The 19,680-nt window shown below is 40.0% G+C and overlaps 1 protein-coding gene across 1 annotated transcript; it reads right to left on the minus strand.

Annotated features, from left to right (window-relative positions):
• Window positions 1-4,171: 4,171 nt before the first annotated feature.
• On the minus strand, window positions 4,172-13,988 carry LRRD1 (leucine rich repeats and death domain containing 1). Its single transcript, XM_084897463.1, has 5 exons — window positions 12,056-13,988; window positions 10,828-11,026; window positions 9,218-9,379; window positions 5,892-6,009; window positions 4,172-4,805 (listed from the first exon to the last, which is right to left on the minus strand). Exons 1-5 carry the CDS (start codon window positions 13,844-13,846, stop codon window positions 4,625-4,627), a joined length of 2,451 nt encoding a protein of 816 aa, XP_084753589.1. The 5' UTR covers window positions 13,847-13,988; the 3' UTR covers window positions 4,172-4,624.
• Between the last annotated feature and the right edge of the window lie 5,692 nt (window positions 13,989-19,680).

Raw genomic sequence — 19,680 nt, forward strand, 5'->3', positions numbered from 1 at the left:
AGCACACCGCCACACAGGGAGCCAAGCTTGGCGGTTCGAGGTGCTGGGGTATGCGGGAACGGGCTTCCCCAAAATAAAGTTTTACGTGTGAGGCAGTCGTGATGCTGAAACGCGTCAAGATACTGAATCTTTGCAAAACTCAATGGGCCAGCATGTTCAAATGACTAAGGATGCCTGGTGTTCCCAAAGCACACGAGAGGGACAGCCATTGAAAGTACAAGATAGCCAAGACTGGTTTGGCTCAATGGATAGAGCGTCGGCTTGGGGACTGAAGGGTCCCGGGTTCGATTCCGGTCAAGGGCAATGTACCTTGGTTGCGGGCACATCCCCAGTAGGGGGTGTGCAAGAGGCAGCTGATCGATGACTCTCTCTCATAGATGTTTCTAACTCTGTATCTCTCTCCCTTCCTCTCTGTACAAAATCAATAATATATATATATATATATATATATATATATATATATATATATACACACACACACACACACACACACACACATATATATATAAAGAAAGTACAAGATAGATATAAAGACAGTAAAGCAACAAGCAGACTGTCAAATTACAGCGGGGAGAGTAGGGAGATCTGGGGGAGATAGATCAACCGAAGGACTTGTATACATGCATATAAGTACAACCAATGGACACAAAATTCTGGGGAGGGAGGGTATGTATGGGGGGGGGCAATGTTAAAATATGTACACAGATAATTTAATAAATGAAAAAAGGGGGGGGAAAAGAAAAAAGGCAATAAACGAAAAAATAAATAAAGAAAAAGAAAAAGAAAGTACAAGTTGACCTGAAGCCGGTTAGGCTCAGAGCGTCGGCCTGTTACCTTCTGACATATTTTGGTGGGAAGGAGAGGATTATAGTCTGTGACTCCTGGATCAGTACAAATTGCAGCCAGAGAGCTCTTCCATCTCACCTCGGCCTTGAGGCTCCGCTCACTTATAATACCTCAACAGGATGCTACTCTGACTGAAATTCCCAAAACCACACTATGTCTACACGTGAATTTACCTTTACAGTTTTACTGAAAGATTGTAGATAATAAAATTTTAGAACCCAAGAGAAAACAAAATCAGATGCTAAATATGTCTATTTCTAAAGTTAAAGGAAAAGAACAAAACGTTCAACAGTTAGTGGGAACTGGAAGTTTTCTTTATGGACACAGCAGTACCTAGTTGTACTGCCTACAATTTACTTCTGTCAATTGGAGACTTACTTCACTGCTCCTCAGTGAAGGAACTTTCTTTCCCTCCTACTATAAAAAAAAATCTCCATTTAGCCGAAACCGGTTTGGCTCAGTGGATAGAGTGTCTGCCTGCAGACGGAAAGGTCCCAGGTTCGATTCCGGTCAAGGGCATGTACCTTGGTTGCGGGCACATCCCCAGTAGGGGGTGTGCAAGAGGCAGCTGAGCGATTATTCTCTCTCATCGATGTTCCTAACTCTCGATCCCTCTCTACCGGATCCAGCCGGTTCTGCAGGTCCTGAGATCGGGGCTAGGAGGCTCAGGAAAAGAAAGAAAAGAAAAAAGAAAAGGACAGGAACAGCGGGGGTTCAGGAGGGCTGGAATGCTCGATGGCACTGCAACAAGTTTATTAAAGGCGCAAACTTTTTTATACCCTGAAGCTGGACATTCCTCCAAATGGCCTTCTCTCAGGGCATGATGGCTACGTGCCAGTTCCTTCCAGGGGTCTTCAAACTATGGCCCGCGGGCCACATGCTGCCCGCAGAGGAGTCTGATCCGGCCCGCCAGGTTTTTTGGGCAGTGAGCGCAGCCGAGGTGTTACAGTAGGAATTAGTAGTTCATATAGTCCGGCCCTCCAGCTCTCTGAGGGACCGTGATCCGGCCCCCACTTTAAAAAGTTTGAGGACCCCTGCATAGCTGCCTGGGAAAGTTCATCCAGCTGTACTCTGCTATGTTAATTCAAGGACATGTTTGCAGATTCCAATTTTGCACGCACAGCAGAACGAAGGACACTGTTGCTTGCCACTTCCCCAAGTGACCTGACTCCTGGGGGAGAGCAGGCAGGGCTACCTACCCTTGCTCCATCCCCCGATTCTCAGGTCGGCAGGGGACTCGGCTCCCAACACCTCTCTCTTCCTCTCTGTAAAAAACCAATAAAATATATATATATTTTTTTTTCAATCTCCATTTAGGAGAACTCTGATCCCTCCCACAGAGATTATTTTCCCCAGGATCCACAGCCCACCGACACCCAAACCTCAGGGGGGCAGTTTACAGGACACAATTATGCAAAACTGTCCCATTTGACACCCCAAGTTTAGACCCCTCAAGTCTCTATCCCAGTGTGAAATGAAATGTACATCTTCATTTCTTCTGTAGTTTTCTGGTAACTTATTGCAGCGTTTTTCAACCGCTGTTCCGCGGCACACTAGTGTGCCGCGAGATGTTGTCTGGTGTGCCGTAGGTGCAGACAAGACAAGAATTTTATAATTTTTCACTATTTTGTTTACTTAATATTTCATAATAAAGTAATTATAAAATACTTTCTTTGTGTTTATTTGATTCCTATTCAAGAGAATTACTTTATATATAGTCAATATAGGCACAGAGTTAAATTTTTTAACATTTTCTAATGGTGGTGTGCCTCGTGATTTTTTTCATGAAACAAGTGTGCCTTTGCCCAAAAAAGGTTGAAAAACACTGACTTATTGGACCAAACACACACACACACACACACACACACACAAACATTTTCTCAGTTTTGGGCCAAGTAAGAGAAACATTTTCCTAAAAGCAGCTAAATTCATACAGATCTCCCTGCTCGTAACAGAAGTGGCACTGTACATGATTATGGAAAGAGAAGTGATTTCCCATTGTGCATCCTCTGGGTTTCAAACCATGCCAACTAGAGCACTTGAAATAATAGGACTATTTACTACTGTTGGGTACTTTTCAGTGGCACAAAAGACCTGGCTGTAGCTTTGAAATTGTATCTTTACAATAATAGATCACAGCAGTGATCACTTTTTCCTTTGTTACTTTCCTTTGGTGTCATATCCAGAAACTTTCGCCTAGCCCAAGGTCATGAAGAATTATGCCTGTGTTTTCTTCTAAGAATTTAAGAATTTTTTAAAAAATATATTTTATTGACTTTTTACAGGAAGGAAGGGAGAGGAATAGAGAGCTAGAAACATCGAAGAGAGAAAAACATCGACCAGCTGCCTCCTGCACACCCCCTACCAGGGATGTGCCTGCAACCAATGTATATGTCCTTGGCTGGAATCAAACCTGGGACCTTTCAGTCCACAGTCCGATGCTCTATCCACTGAGCCAAACCAGTTTTGGCTAAGAATTCTATAGTTTTATCTCTTATGCATAGGACCAATCCGTTTTGAATTAATGTTTGTATATCACATGAGGTAGGGGTCCATTCTTTTTTTTTTATTTTTTTTTATTTTATTGATTTTTTTACAGAGAAGAAGGGAGAGAGAGAGAGCCAGAAACATCGATGAGAGAGAAACATTAACCAGCTGCCTCCTGCACACCCCCTACTGGGGATGTGCCCGCAACCAATGTACATGCCCTTGACCAGAATCGAACCTGGGACCTTTCAGTCCGCAGACCAATGCTCTATCACTGAGCCAAACCAGTTTCGGCAAGGGGTCCATTCTTTTGCATATGTCTATTCAGTTGTCCTGGCACCTTTTGTTGAAAAGCTTATGTTTTAGAAGCCATGTGTCTGTCAGAGAGACAACTATGGGTTCTGGATCCAGGAAATCTTGGGTTTGAAATACAGAGCCTACATCTAATAAAAATGCATACACACACACATAGCTTGTTGGTTCTGTTTCTCTAGAGAACCCTGAGTAATACAGCTGGATTCCATCCTCCTCTCCCTATCTAGCTCTCAAACAGACCACCAGAAGCTGCACATGATAGACTAAGATTCCAAGACTCCTAACCTACCAGCAGAAAGATTGTATCTTCCCTAAGAGCTGTGCAGAAAGGCCCAAGCGAATTCTTAATGGCCTGGCTTGAATCAAATGGCTTTCCCTGGACCATTCACTGTAGTTATATGGGTAGAAGACCTTGGTATTAGCAGCTTCAGGAGTGGGGAAAGAGGATTGCATATGACAAGAGCTGGTTCAACGGCACCTAAAATATATTAAATGGGGCTTCCCCATATGAAAGAGTGTTTCTGACAGAAGAAGGGGAGAGGCATGCATGACAGGCAAGACGCCACTCCACCAGTCCTGTCTGGACATTTAGCTAGAGGATTACTGACCCAGGACTTAGTTTATGTTTCACAGCTCTCCCATTCCTGTAATACAATTGATTTCTGTTTTTAAGCCACCATCTAAAAAGAAACTACCTTGCTAACTCCAATAAAAGTTACTAATAACCATATTACCTATAAATCTAGGGTTGCATAAAAGCATTATGTAACAAAGAATGTTCAATGGAAAAATTCATTATCATAATTCTAGAGCAATAGAACAAATACACAAAACAGTGTCTGATATTTTATTTTAACATATAAATTGTCATCATCTTAGAAATGCGTATTAAGAGAAATGACATGCAATTCTCTTATATCCAGTTTTAATTATAAAGTGCATCCTAAGTTTTCAGCTTTTATTATGGATACACTGTTCAGAATTTGATTGTGCATGCAAAAAGTTGAAAAGCTGTTATTTTGTCCATAATTTCATATGCTCCTATCATAGTTAGCACCCGGGTTAGTTGGTCTCTTAAAGCATCAGTGGACAAGTTGCTGTGTTCCATTTTCCATTTATCAAGTGCTCGCTGGGCTTTCTCGCTTAGTGAAAGAGTACTGAAAAAGTTTTTAAATAATAATTATGTAAAGAACATTGTTTTAAACTACTTAAATATGATATGTCTAGGTTTTAAAACTAATTTATCATATTGAAGTGAGGATTACATTAATTGGTAAAGATAGTCCATATAAAAATTTAGCAGAAAGAAAATGTTAGCCCCATGCCACCTGTTGCTTCTTTGTAGAAAATCGACAATTCAATTAACATTCAATTCTGATTTACTTAAGACCTCAAAACAATAATTATGGATTACTTACTATAAACCAGTACACTACTGCTACAATTCCCCGTGCTATGGAACTTGATTTCATGACAACTCTCTTAGATAAGGGTATCAATTTTACCAGTGAAGAAACTAAGGCACGGAAAAGATAAGGGAATTATATAAGGTCACAAAATTGGTTGGGATTTAAAGCTAAGCAGTCAGTCCTCTGAGCCCTTGTTCTTAACTATTACCTATATCCACAGGGATCTCAAGTACAATAAACTAAAATAAATATTTTATAGCAAATTAGAGTTCATGTTAATATGATTGTCTCACAGTCATGCAATCTATATATAAAAGCCTAAGTGACCAAACAAGAGAATGACTGGTCCATATAAAAATTATGTAACGACCAGTCACTATGATGCACACTGATCAGTAGGGGGCAGGTGATCAATGCAGGAGCTGCCCCCTGCTGGTCAGTGTGCTTCCACAACAGGAGGGAGTGCCACTGCTCAGCTGACTAATGAGTGTCACCAGGCTCACATCTGTTGAGCGCAGCTGAGGCAGCACTACCTAGTGGTGACAGAGGCAGGCGCAGTCGGGGCCGGGATAAGTGGGAGCTGCACAGCGCCTGGCCCAGGCTCGGGCTCCGCCCTGGCTGCCTGCCCTTCACGGACTACTGCACCCCTTAGGGGATGTTGGACTGCTGGTTTCGGCCTGATCCGACATCCCCCAAGGGGTCCTGGATTGCGAGAGGGCACATGCCACGCTGAAGGACCCCACCAAGCCCAAATTCGTGTACCAAGTCTCTAGTATTAATATAAGTCATAACAGAAGAATAAGCTTTATATCACATGTTGTCATTCATACATACCTCTTTGGATGTATATCTATTTCTGAGATTACCACATGTAATTTTTGACACAAATATTGAAAAGTTATTTCAGTGATGTTGTTGGCAACTATCTTCAAGATCTTCTCTAAGATTTTCTCTACATTTGAACATAAAAGAAAATTTAGGCCGTCACTCTTAAAAAACACACAGCATTTTGAGCTAATGTTATATCTAGGTTTCTACTGGGCTCCTACCAAATGTATATGTCAAGTCAATTCAAAAGTAAAATGCAGACCTGATATACAAACTGGCTTTTTAATGTGCTTCTGTATATCGCTTCTCGGCCTTTTGGCTAAGATCAAGTGTAGTATCTGTTCTTATCAGTTTAATGTGCTTCTTTATGCACTGTCTTGAGAAGCCAAGTTCACAACTATAAATATGGTGTAGGCCCTGGCTGCGTAGCTCAGCTGGTTAGAGCATCGTTCCAATACACAAAAGTTGTGGATTCTATCTTCAATCAGGGCACATATAAGAAGCAACCAATAACCTTGGCTCCTATTTCTCAGTGGTTAGAGTAGGGGTGTCGAACTCAATCAGAGAAGGGGCCAAAATCTAAAATCCAGCCTAAATCGCGGGCCGAATGGTTTACTGAACAGTCATAAACTGACAATGTCATAAACTGACAGCTGAGTGCAGTGATGACAGCGCGGCGCGGGCCACATTGCAAGGCCTGGCGGGCTGGATTTGGCCCGCGGGCCTTGTGTTTGACACATGTGGGTTAGAGCATCAGTCCACATACCGAATGGTTGCAGTTTCAGTTCCAGTCAAGGGCCAAGTACCTGGGTAGCAGGTTCCATCTCTGCTCCTAGTCAGGACATGTGTGAGAGGCAATAAGTGTGTCTTTCTCACACCAATGTTTCTCTCTCTCTCCTCTTTTCCCCCCTCCCTTCCACTATATCTAAAAAAAAAAAAAAATGAGACATATCCATGGCTAGCTGTCATTTTGCTCACCAACGGTGCTGTTATCTTTAGCTAATTTACCTGAAACCAGTTGGATTCAATGCATTTCACTTATAATATGCTTCCTGGGCAAACTTTTGGTAAAAGAATTTGTAGGAAGACAAAGATTAAAAGAAGTGAATTTGTTCACCAAATAGTCTCTGTCCCACCCCCAAAATAGTGTGTTGAAGAACGTTAGCCCACAAGTGATCTATTGTTCAATCCCATACAACATGACTTAATTGTATTAGAATAATATTTTGAACTATTAAATGATGATTTCTCAAAAAAAATCAATGGAAAAAATATCCTCAGATGAGGATTTATTGTAACACAAAAAACAACAACAAAAAATGCATAAATAAATGGAACTGTGTAACAAATTAATACCTCTGTCCCAAATCAATAAATAAAAATTTTAAATTTAAATATATGGTGCATATATGCATATTTTGTATTCCAATCCCTTATTTAATGTATGTTGATTTAGATATAGAGAGTTCTTAGTTTATTTTTTTTTTTAAGCTTCTAGCTAATTTTAACAGTACTCTTTTTGTTGTTGTTGACCTAAGTTACTTTGGAAGTTTTTAAGAACTAGCCATCTCCCACCCCTCTGTAATCATCTCAAAAATGTTCTATGTTTTCTGGTGCTTATTTGTTTTTTATTCATGCCATTAATCCCTCAAGTTAAATTGTATGCTAATGATATAAACAAAAATCCAGTCTTCTAAGTAAAATTTTTAGGAAGAGACCCCATGTTCTTTGTTAATTGCACAATAAATGCATCTCCCATGATGACATTCTCTTTACTCTCTCTGGGTGCCCAGCCTGCAGTATAAAGGCCCATTGACCATAAAGAAAGAAGATAAATGGCGAGGGTCCTCTTGTTTTTATTGACTTTTATCTGTTGCCATTGCCCATTGTACTTTTGCTATAGAGGCTAGAACCACATGAATCCTTCCTCAAGAACTGGGATAACAGAATTTCAGCAAGAATTTTCAGTCATGAAGTTTACAGACTTCTCTAAAGTACTGTTACCTAACAGGAATTATTTATGGTTCCTTGGAAACCCCTAAAATCTTTATTTTACAGAAATAAAGTTACCACAAAATGTTCCTTTTTTATTATCATAATTAGCAAAACTGACTTGGTTAGCAAGTTAGAGAAAACAGTGACTGTGACTTTTAATCTTCTTTCTTGGGGATTTTTCCATCAATGAGGCTCAAATCCTGCAAAAGCTTCTGAATGGTAGCCATGTATATGGATGTGGCTTACAAGAGGACTATACTTTTTAGTGACTGTCTCACTAAATTTTAAGATTATGATGATGTAACCTTCTAATTATAAAGGACAAGGGTAAGCAGTAGAATAATTTTAGGGGACGGTTTTGTATATTCAGATTTTGTATACACAGATTTCCCCAAATCTGGAACAATATTAAATTGATTTAATACTTCATATCATTAAAATGGAGGACCTAAATCTGGATCCATTCTGAGGATTGACAATGAGTGGCAAAGTCAGAGTAACTGAGAAAACTTTGTTGTTAGGAGCCCAGTCATATGGAAAGAATTGGACAGTGAAATTTCCCTCCAAGAGACTTGAAGAAACCAGTTTCCTCTGGTCCAATGGAAGGACATTTAAAGAAAATGGACCTGCTCTATGCAGTTATCAGGGCAATCATAAGGGCAGAAGAAACGAAGACTGCCCTAGGATTGCAGACAGGTGATCATTGTGTGCCAAATACTGACTGGCATCAGTGAGAAGGATCTATGAACTTTGACTTTTAGAACAACTATGATGATATAGACCAAAAGTGATGGAGAAATATGGGTGTGGATTCTCTGAGTCTGACCACAAATATGATGAAAAACCTATTGAAGCACATTGAGACCAATAGGTGGGAAGCAGTCCACTGACCACATGGATTTAACTGTTTTTGATTATTCAATTTTATTGGACCCAGATAAAATTATCTGAATTACCAAAATAAACTCTAAACCTCTGAAGAGGGAAGATGATAGATATTTTAATGTTTCTGCCAGATATAAAGCCTCCAATTAAAGCAAACTATCTTTTTAATATTTTTTAAAATATGTTCTTACTGATTTCAGAGAAAAGGAAAAGGGAGAGCTAGAAACATCAATGATAAGAGAATCATTGATTAGCTGCATCCTGCATGCTCCCTACTGGGGATTAAGCCCAAAAGCCAGGCATGTGCCCTGATTGGGAATGTAACCATGACCTCCTGGTTCATAGGTTGATGCTAAACCACTGAGCAACACCAGCTGAGAAGCAAACTATCTTTTAATTTGCAGATGATACTAGGAAATAACTCGTAAGCTAGTCACTCACTTGTCACCTACCATCTCTTTCCTCTGCCCTCTGTAGATAGCATGCAATAGTATACAACTGTTTTCCTTTACAAATTTCCATTGGAGGTCTCAGCAAAGGGTTATCATCAAAATTTATATCCTTCAGTGAGAAAAGGTTATGGATTCCACTAGGCAGAGCTGTAAGATTATTTCCTAATAGAAAAAAATATATAATTAAATTGTACCTTTCTGTAAAAGAAAACTATGGAGATAACTAGGGTAGTGGTTCTCATGCTGCAACCCTTTAATACAGTTCCTCATGGTGTAGTGACCCCCAACCATAAAATTATTTTTGTTGCTACTTCATTACTGTAATTTTGTTATTGTTAATGAATCATAATGTAAATATCTGTGTTTTCCAATGGTCTTAGGCTCTACAGTAGCGGTTCTCAACCTGTGGGTCGTGACAGTTTGAGTTACACTAGTTAGGTATTTTGTAGAATATTCCCAAACTTGCATTTATCTGGTATATTTTCTCATGGTTAGAATGAGGTTATAGGTTTTTGGAAATAATATCACAGAGGTGAAATGCCTCACTATATCGTATCTCAAGTAAATATCACAAAATCAGCATTATTTATGTCTGGGAACAGATACATAGGTATTTATTATTTCCTGTAAGTTATTTTTTTAAAACTAGTGGCCCAGCATGCAAAATCACGTGCAGTAGGTCACCCACCACTTCTGTTCGAGCTGGGAGCAAGCCACCGCCACCGCCCACAGGAGCTGGGGGAGAGGGACCAAGAGGTGCTCTAAGTAGTCCTGGTGACTGGTTGCGCATGCAGCCCTGTCCACCTGTGCACACTTGCTGTGCATGCAGCCTCCAGCTGATTGGTCATTACGCATGAGGGCATGGCAACCATTTGCATATTAGCCTTTTATTATTTAGGATTATATAGGATACCAGCCTAGTATTTTCTGTGCTCTGGGAAATCTTTAGAGTGAACAATTTGCTTTATGTTTGTTAATGTAGTGATTTACTTGGTAAAAGACTGTAAGGTACCTATATATATAAAAGGCTAATATGCAAAGTGTCCCCTCGGGAGTTTGACCAGGAGAGCAGGAGTTTGATTACTCACTATGACGTGCGCTGACCACCAGGGCAGGGGGCAGCACAGAATGAAGGAAGGCCTCGGCCGGGAGCTAGGGAAGGAAGGCCCTGGCCGGCAGCCAGAAGGCCCTGATCTGCCCTGCTCACTGTCCAGGCCCATGCATGAACTTGTGCGCCAGGCCTCTAGTTAGAATACAATAGGGTATAGGAGTAGAGTCAAAGGAGCCAGCAGAGAAAGGAAACACTGTCCTAAGTTTGGGTAGGTAGATGTGTGTACAGGGAGGTTAAGAGGTCAGATTCAGAAAGAGGAGAAAGGGTATAGTTAGAAAAGACAAAATGAAAAAATGCTCAGGTTTCCCAGCTGGATTATAACCTGTTTCAGGGAAGGAACTGGGCCTTATGTTCTGCTCATATTTTTTGAACCTATGACAGCTATTTTCTCCCAATGGACACTTAATATATTATCTTACCAGTTTGCTGTTATGTCTTACTGGTAAAATTTGCAACCTAAACACTAACACTCTACTTATTGATTATGCTTGACACTCACCACTCAAGTTTAGTTTCTGAAGTTGTTTTAAAGATAGAATAGATGGTGGCAGATATCTTATTTGATTGTTGCATGCATGTAAACTGACCAAGCTTTTCATTTCCCCTATATTTCTTGGAAGTTCTCTGATTGCATTATTTGAGATATCAAGTCCTTTCAGTTGAGTCATTTTAATCAATTCTTGTGGAAGTCTTGATAACTGTACAAATATTAAACAATTATATTTTTAATAAATATTTCTATGACTAAAACTTCTAAAATCAAATGGAAGAATTTTTTTTTTGTTTTAAAAGGGAGATATTTTCATATATCACAAATTCATGTGACTTCTTTGCTAAAACTCACCACGTATTGTGTGATATCCAAATACTGATCCAGGCTACCAATTCTATATGATTTGAAATATCTATCTATATAAAAGCCTAAGCAACTGTTGCAACCAAATGGACAACGAACAGGCTGCATGGGGCAACCAGGCTGGCAAGGGGGTTAATGAATGACAACCAAATGACTGAGCAGCAGGATGTGTGGGGTGACCAGGATGGCAGGGGAGAGTTAGTGAGGGATGACCAAACGACTGAATAGCAGGCTGCACGGGGCAACCAGGCTGGCAGAGAAGAGGACAGTTGGGGATGATCAGGTCAGCAGGCAGAAGCAGTTAAGGGTGATCAGGCTGGCAGGAGGGCAGTCAGGGGTGACCAGGCTGGAGGGCGTTGGTTAGGGGTGATCAGGCAGGCACACAGGTGAGCAGGTAGGAGCCAGCAGTCCAGGATTGTGATAGAGATGTCAGCATGCCAATCCCAGGGATCGGGCCTAAACCAGCAGTCAGACATCCCCTGAGGTGTCCCAGATTGGAGGGGGTGCAGGCTGGGCTGAGGGACACCCCCTCTCATGCACAAATTTCATGCACCCAGCCTCTAGTTTTCCTATAAAACATTGTGTTGAGAAATGTATTTGTAAGCCATGTTTGAGGTTATAAAAAGCCTATCCTTTAGAGATAAGACATCCAGGCTTCCAGATCATGTGTGTGCGCCCTTCTACATAAAAGTAAATATGTTTGCCTTGCAAAAAAAAAAAAAAAAAAAAAAAAAAAAAAGAAAGAAAGAAAGAAAGAAATAAGACATCCAACTAAATTTAAAACACACATACACATATACTACATCATATAATAGATTCTGATCCCCTCCAGTCCCACCTTCCCCCAAATCCCAAAACAGCAGTCTCTTACCTTTCTCCCATTTTTCTGACTCATATTCAGCTCTTTCAGTGATTGTAGTTGACACAGTTCAACAGGAAAATACAAAAATTGGTTGCTTGAGATGTTTAATTTCTGGATTTTTTTTAAGTTATAGATCGCTGAAGGGATATTTTGTATTTGGTTTTCTGAAATATCAAGTACTTGCAAATTTGCTAAAGTACACACTTGTTTAGGGAAAGTTGCAAATTTATTACAGCTTAAAATAAGAACATGGAGTGATTCCATATTGGAAATAGATGATGGAATTGTCCTTATTTGGTTTTTACTAAGATCCAGGTATTGAAGATTAATAAGAGAACATAAGTACTCAGAAAATATGAGGAGTTTGTTTTCATTAAACTCTAAGTGAAGCAATTGTTTACTGAAAGATATATCCACAGGTATTTCTGAAATATAATTTCCATTAATAATCAAATAATAAAGGTACTCTAAAGCACACAGACCTATTGGAAAATACGTTATTTTATTATAACTCAACTCAACTTTAGTTATTTTCTTACAGTTTTTTATTTCAATGGGAACATCTATGATTATATTTCCTGACAATCCTAGGCTAAGCATATTATTAAAATGTGAGATATCTTCAGGTATTCTCATTATATTATTTCTGTTTACATTGAAGATTCTTAAATTTTTAAGCTTGTGGATGTTCTTAGGAAGTTTTGTTAATTGATTATCGCTGAGGCTAAGGCATTCCAACATTACACAGTGGGAAATATTCTCTGGTATTTCTTTCAATAAATTTTTATCAAGTATTAGAATCCTAAGTATCCTAAAATTTTCAATTCTGTGTGAAATAACTTCTAATTTATTGTCATTCAGTTGGAGTTCTTGAATTTTGAACAATTGAAAAATTTCCACCGACAAAAATGTAAGTTTATTGTGAGCCAGTAAAAGTTTTTCTAAATGTTTAAGCTCCCTAATTTCCTTAGGCAAACTGCTTATCAGGTTTCCAGTAAGGTTTAGTGAAATTAACTTTGAAAGGAAGCACAAAACTTTAGGAAATATTGTTAACTGGTTGTATTCCAAATTGAGAACGCTCAAGTTTTTTAAACTAGACAAAGTATCTGGTATACATTTTAAGTTGTTATTAGCCAAATTTAAAATTTCCAACTCTCTAAGGTTTTCTAAGCCAGAAGGAAAATTCTCCATGCCATTGTAATTTAAAAAGAGTTGCCTGAGATTCTCAAGCTGTGATATTTCTTTAGGAATATGTGATATTTGGTTGTGACTGACATTTAATATCCTTAAATTATGAAGTAACTGAATTTCAGATGGAAATGATGATAACCCATTGTCTTGCAAGGATAGAATTTCAAGTCCTAGCAGCTCAGTTAAGTCTGCTCTTTGAAAAGCTTTGATTTTGTTCTGGTCTAAATATAGATATTTTAGAAATTTTGTTTTTATAATGCCCTTAGGGAATTCTTGTAAACCCTTGGCCTTGAGGTTAATAGTAAAGTTACCTGGCTTTTCGTCAAGTCCTTTCTGATACTCTTCAGAGAATTGTAGGCTATTTTTTCCTAATATTTCATGAGATAGGAAGTCAACAGAAGCCTGATATTCAGCAGTCATCTCAGTTGTTAATGATAGACCTTCTTCATTACTCTTAGGCTTACGCTCAGAAGAGGATGTTGCTGTACCACAATGTGTCCCTAATATATCCATTCCCAAATGTGTTTTATAAAACTGATTAGAAGGTTTCCCATCAGAAGCTTCCATTAATAAACCTGATGTTTCTTTAATAAATCCAGGCTTCTCCATCAACTCTGTTTCTTTCTTGAGTAGACTAGTGATATCCTTTACTTCTTCTGAAATAGCTCCTTTCCTAACATCTTATTTGCTAATAGGTTTTATACCAATATAAGGTTGTAACTCATTTTTAATTTTGATGTTTAATGTTTTCCTTTGAACCTAGAAAACAAATGCTGATATTAGAAGAAGAAATATTATAAAAATGTCAAAATTACAAATTAATTTTAATACACTTTGTAATGTATAATGAGTAATTTAATAAATATAAAACAATATATTTATAATGTATAAATTAATTTACATATGATTAATGGTTAAGGATGATTTGATTACATGCATCGCGTGAAACTCAAAATTGCATTAAAATTATAGAAAGAAATAAAAAAGATTTAAAAAATTAGAAAGGATAGATAAAGAAATGAAAGAATTCAACAAATTTTTGGAAGGCAAAAGAGATACCCAGTGGGACTCCTCACCCCCATGCCACATGCAGAATGCCATACACATTGTGGACCCTGTAGGTTTCTATGTGGTACTGAAGTGTCTTTTCACTGCCATACTGTCAAATTCAGTACATTATGACAATTTTCCGAAAGATAGAAGTAAGATTCCTTAAGAAAAGAGGAATTGCTTTCTGTAACAGTAAACTAGAAGTAAAACAAACTTTTCAAGGACTGAGGACTGACTAAGTCTTTTATGTGATTCCTGAGGAACTTGGACAGCTAAAGAGCACCCCTCCTCAGATATCTGTGTCCCAACTTCCTTAGGTCCCTTCTCCAAGTCCATAGTTTGTTTTTGTTTTTCATTTTTTTAGTTAAGGTATTATATGTGTACATATCTTATCATTGACCCCCCACACTCCGGTACATGCCCTCACTGTCTCCCTCCCCCCCAGAGTTTTGGGTCCATTGGTTATGCTTGTATGCATGCCTACAAGTCCTTCGGTTGATCTCTTATCTCCCCATATCTCCCTAACCCTCCCGCTGTAATTTGACAGTCTGTTTGTTGCTTTACTGTCTCTGTATCTATCTTTTTGTTCATCACTTTATAATGTTCTTTATTATCCATAAATTAGTGAGATCATGTGGTGTTTTTCTTTCATTGACTGGCTTACAAGTCTATCGTTTTTAATAACCCAACCTCTTTTCTTTGTATATCACCAGGATAGTATCTACTTCCTAGATTTACTATCTCTGTGTTACTGCAGTTCCTTTTTAGTTCTTTAATACTTGTTTACACACCTTCCTAAATTAAATCCTTTCTTTAAACTGGTATGGTTTCAATATTTCACAAACTCTCTAAGAAAATAGAAAAAGAGGCCGAAACCGGTTTGGCTCAGTGGTAGAGTGTCGGTCTGCGGACTGAAAGGTCTCAGGTTTGATTCCGGTCAGGGGCATGTACGTTGGTTGCGGGCACATCCCCAGTAGGGGGTGTGCAAGAGGCAGCTGGTCAATGTTTCTCTCCCATCGATGTTTCTAGCTCTCCATCTCTCTCCCTTCCTCTCTGTAAAAATTAATAAAATATATTAAAAAAAAAAAAGAAAAGAAAATAGAAAAAGAGGGAACATTTTCCAACTTGTTTTATGAGGATAATACTAACCTTTACATCAAAACCTAATGAGGACAATATGAAAAAAAAAAATTACAGGCCAAATTTACTCAAGGCAAAAAAATTCTAAGCATCAAAAAACTGTTCTAACTAATATAAAAACCAGCAATGTATAAAAAGGAAAATGTTTTCTGACTAAGTTGCATTTGTCCCAGAAATACAAGTTTGGATTTTAACATTAGAAAATTAACATAATTTGCCACATTAAGAGATTAAAGGAGAAAACTCATATGATCATTACAATAGATGCCGAAGCAGTTGATAAATTGCAACTTTTTTCATGATTTTAAAAACTAGGAATAGATGGAAATTTTCTTAATCCGTTAAAGGGCATCCATAAAAAAAAAAATCTATAATAAATATCACTCTTGGTGTTGAAACTGTGAAAATTTTCTGTTGAGACTGAAAGCAAGAAAATGTCCTCTATCATAATTTTTTTCTTTTTTAAAAAATATATTTTTATTGATTTCAGAAAGGAAGGGAGAGGTGGAGAGAGAGAAAAACATCAATGATGAGAGAGAATCATTGATCAGCTGCCTCCTGCACGTTCCACACTGGGGATCAAGCCCCACCTGGGCCTGATCGGGAATCAGTGACCTCCTGGCCCATAAATCGATGCTCAACCATTGAGCCATACCGCCTGTGCTTTATCATCATTTCTATCTCAACAGTGGGGGGCATGCAGGAGGCAGCCAATCAATGATTCTCTCCCATCATTGATGTTTCTCTCTCTCTCTCTCTACCTCACCCTTCCTCTATGAAATCAATTACAAATAAACAAACAACTCATAATTTTATCTCTGTGATTATGAGTAATTTTGCTGATAGTTTTCCTTTTCTGTACTGTTCTTGTCCAGTTTTGCTGTTAAAATTATACGACATAGCCCTGACTGGTTTGACTCAGTGGATAAGAGCGTCAGCCTGGGGACTGAAGGGTCCCAGGTTCGATTCCGGTCAAGGGCATGTACCTTGGTTGCGGGCACATCCCCAGTAGGGGGTGTGCAGGAAGCAGCTGATGTTTCTAACTATCTCCCTTCCTCTCTGGAAAAAAAAAAAAAATCAATGAAATGTTTGTTTGTTTTTAATTATACCCACATAAGTTATACCCAGGGAGCCACAGGGCCCTTTTATACCGTTTGGCAGCACCAGACAAAGGTTTCCTCGTGTGCAGAGGGGGGAAATAGAGAATGGCTCCATACAGAAGCTAAAGCAACGTTTGACAGAATGCGCACACGTGAGAGTCGGGTATCCCTGGAGGGGAAAGGGAGGAGGAGAAAACCTGCCTGTGGATGAGAAGGTCTTTGAAGTAAGCCACAGCACTTGGCACCACCTGGAGATATTCCCCCCGGCGCACAGCAGGGCATCGGGCGGGCGAGGGGAGGCGGCCGCCTGCTGCCGGGCACGGAGGCGGCCCTGGGCACGCGGGGAGTGTCCCGCATCTGCCCAGGGGCCGCGCCCCCGCGCCTTTGTGCGCTGGCCCCTGCTCACTCTAGAACTCTGCGGGGCGGGCCAGGCCCGCGCTCAGCTCTCCAGCGGGGACGCAGCGGCCCAGCGAGCAGGCAGGCAGACAAGGTGCGCCTGGGTCCTGACCTGAGTCTATGGATACAGCCACCGTGAAAATGCCGCTGCTTGAGCTGCTTGAAGGGAAGGACCCAGCTGGAACCTATTGGAACGCCCTCCTCCTGGAGCCAACCTCTTTTTGTCTCGATTACCCCAGGCCCTGCTTCAGGCCCGGCCAGGCTCCCAAATCATGGAACCAACCTGAAGGCGAATGAATGGAGCCCGAGAAGAGCCGTGACTGTGCTGCTGTCTAAAGGGGTCTCGAGGCCACGCTGATTCGGAGATTTGGAGGCGGATCTGCCCTTGCCATTACCAGGTGCAGTATGGGGAGAGTGTGTGGGCAGCAGAGGAGGCTCAACTTTGAGAAAGTTCCTGGGGTGAGACTGTCACCCCTTTCTTCCATCATCTCAACAGCAGGACCAGCCAAGTTACAAGACCAACGTGGTCCTAGCCTAATATAAACAAAACACCGTATTCATCAGAAAAACAGGAAGTATTTGTAGAATATAAGGATATAATAGAAGAACCAGACATATAAAGCTTTCAGAAGAGGGAAATAGAAAACTTAAAAAGGATCATGGTTGGTTTATCAATATCTAAAATATAACAAAACTGAATAAACCAGTAAGTTTTACCATGAATGGGAATATTCTGAAATTGACACGAATTCATTTATATCTTTTGTAAAAAAATATTTTTATTGATTTCAGAGAGGAAGGTAGAGGGAGAGATAGAAACATTAACGATGAGTGCTGAAACCGGTTTGGCTCTTTAGTGGATAAGAGCGTGGGCCTGCAGACGAGGGGTCCCCAGTTCGATTCCTATCAAGGGCATGTACCTTGGTTGTGGGCACATTCCCTGGTGGGGGGTGTGCAGGAGGCAGCTGATGGATGTTTCTCTCTCATGGATGTTTCTGGCTATCACTCTATCTTCCTATCTGTAAAAAATCAGTAAAATATATATATATATATTTTAAATAAATCTTTATTGTTCATATTATTACAAAAGTTCTCATTTTTTTCCCCCTCCACCAAATTCCCACCCCACCCTCTGCCCTTTCCCCACCCCCCATTGTCCTCATCCATAGGTGCATGGTTTATGTTCAGTCTCTTCCCGCACCTCCCATTCCCCTTTTCCCCGAGAATAGTCAGTCCACTCCCCTTCCATACCTCTGATTCTATTATATTCAACAGTTAATATTGTTCATCAGGTTTTTTTTAATTCCCTTGGTTTTTAGATTCACTTGTTGATAGTTACGTATTTGTTGATCATAATTTTTATCTTTATTTTCTTCCTCTTCCTAAAGAACCCCCTTCAGCAATTCATATAATTCTGGTTTGGTGGTGATGAACTCCTTTAGCTTTTTTTTTATTTGTGAAGCTCTTTATCTGGCCTTTGATTCTGAGTGATAGCTTTGCTGGGTAGAGTATTTTTGGCTGTAGGTTCTTGTTATTCATCACCTTGAATATTTCTTGCCATTCCTGTCTGGCCTGCATGGTTTCTGTTGAGAAATCAGCTGACAATCATATGGGTGCTCCTTTATAGGTAACTACCTGTTTCTCTCTTGCTGCTTTTAATATTCTCGCTTTGTCTTTTGCTCTTGGAATTTTAATTATGATGTGTCTTGGTGTGGTCCACTTTGGGTTCCTTTTGTTTGGGGTTCTATGCGCTTCCTGGACTTGTAAGTCTATTTCTTTCACCAGGTGGGGGAAGTTTTCTGTCACTATTTCTTTCAATATGTTTTTGGTATCTTGCTCTCTCTCATCTTCTGGGACCCCCATAATTCTGATGTTGGTTCGCTTGAAGTTGTCCCAGAGGTTTCTTACACTATCTTCAACTTTCTGGATTTTCTTGTCTTCTCGCTTCTGCGGAGGAGTGTTCTCTGGCTCTTTGTGTTCCAAATCTATGACTTGATTCTTGGGATCTTCCATTCTGTTTTTAGAACTCTGTATAATATTTTTTATTTCAGACAATGTATTCTTTATTTCTAGTTGATCCCTTTTCATCTCCTCATAGGTCTCGTTTATTTTATCGGCCTTTTCTAGGAAATTCTTGAAAAACCTTATAAGCATGGTTTTGCACTCTATATCCAGTCTCTTTTTGTCCTCCATTTCTTTTGTTTGTGATCTATTTCCTTGTCTCGGCATTTTCACTGCTTCCCTAAGTTGGTAGGGTGGCTTTGTGTGCTAAGGTGTCCTATATGGTTCAGTGGGTCAGCCTCCCAGTTACCTGAGGTAGACACTCTTGGTGCACCTCTTTGTGGACTGTGTGTACAGCCTTTTGTAGTTAAGTCTTAATTGTTGTTGGTATCACTGGGAGGAACTGACCTCCAGGCCAATTGGCTGTGAAGATCAGCTGTGTCTATGCCAGGAGCCTTATTCAAAAGCTTCTGTGCTCAGCTTGGATGGGACGGAGTTTCAGGGTGGAGCCTACAGCCTTGGCTTCCTGTCAGCCCTGCCCTATGAGGTTCCTAAGTCTCAGTGTTCCTCAGTGTCCTTTGGTACTCGCTGCTTTGGTACTCACTGCAAGCACCTCTGAGAGAAAGGTGTGAGGGCATTCAGTTTCGCCCACTACCAGACAGTCTAGTCTCTCCCCCAATGAGCCCGGAACTGGGGTTCAGTGCAGTACGGAGCTTTTGTCTCCTTTCCGCTAGGGCAATCCAGCGGCACAGTCAA

Source organism: Pipistrellus hanaki, assembly GCF_964339955.1.
Source record: "Pipistrellus hanaki genome assembly, chromosome: 10".
Taxonomy (NCBI): Eukaryota; Metazoa; Chordata; class Mammalia; order Chiroptera; family Vespertilionidae; genus Pipistrellus; species Pipistrellus hanaki.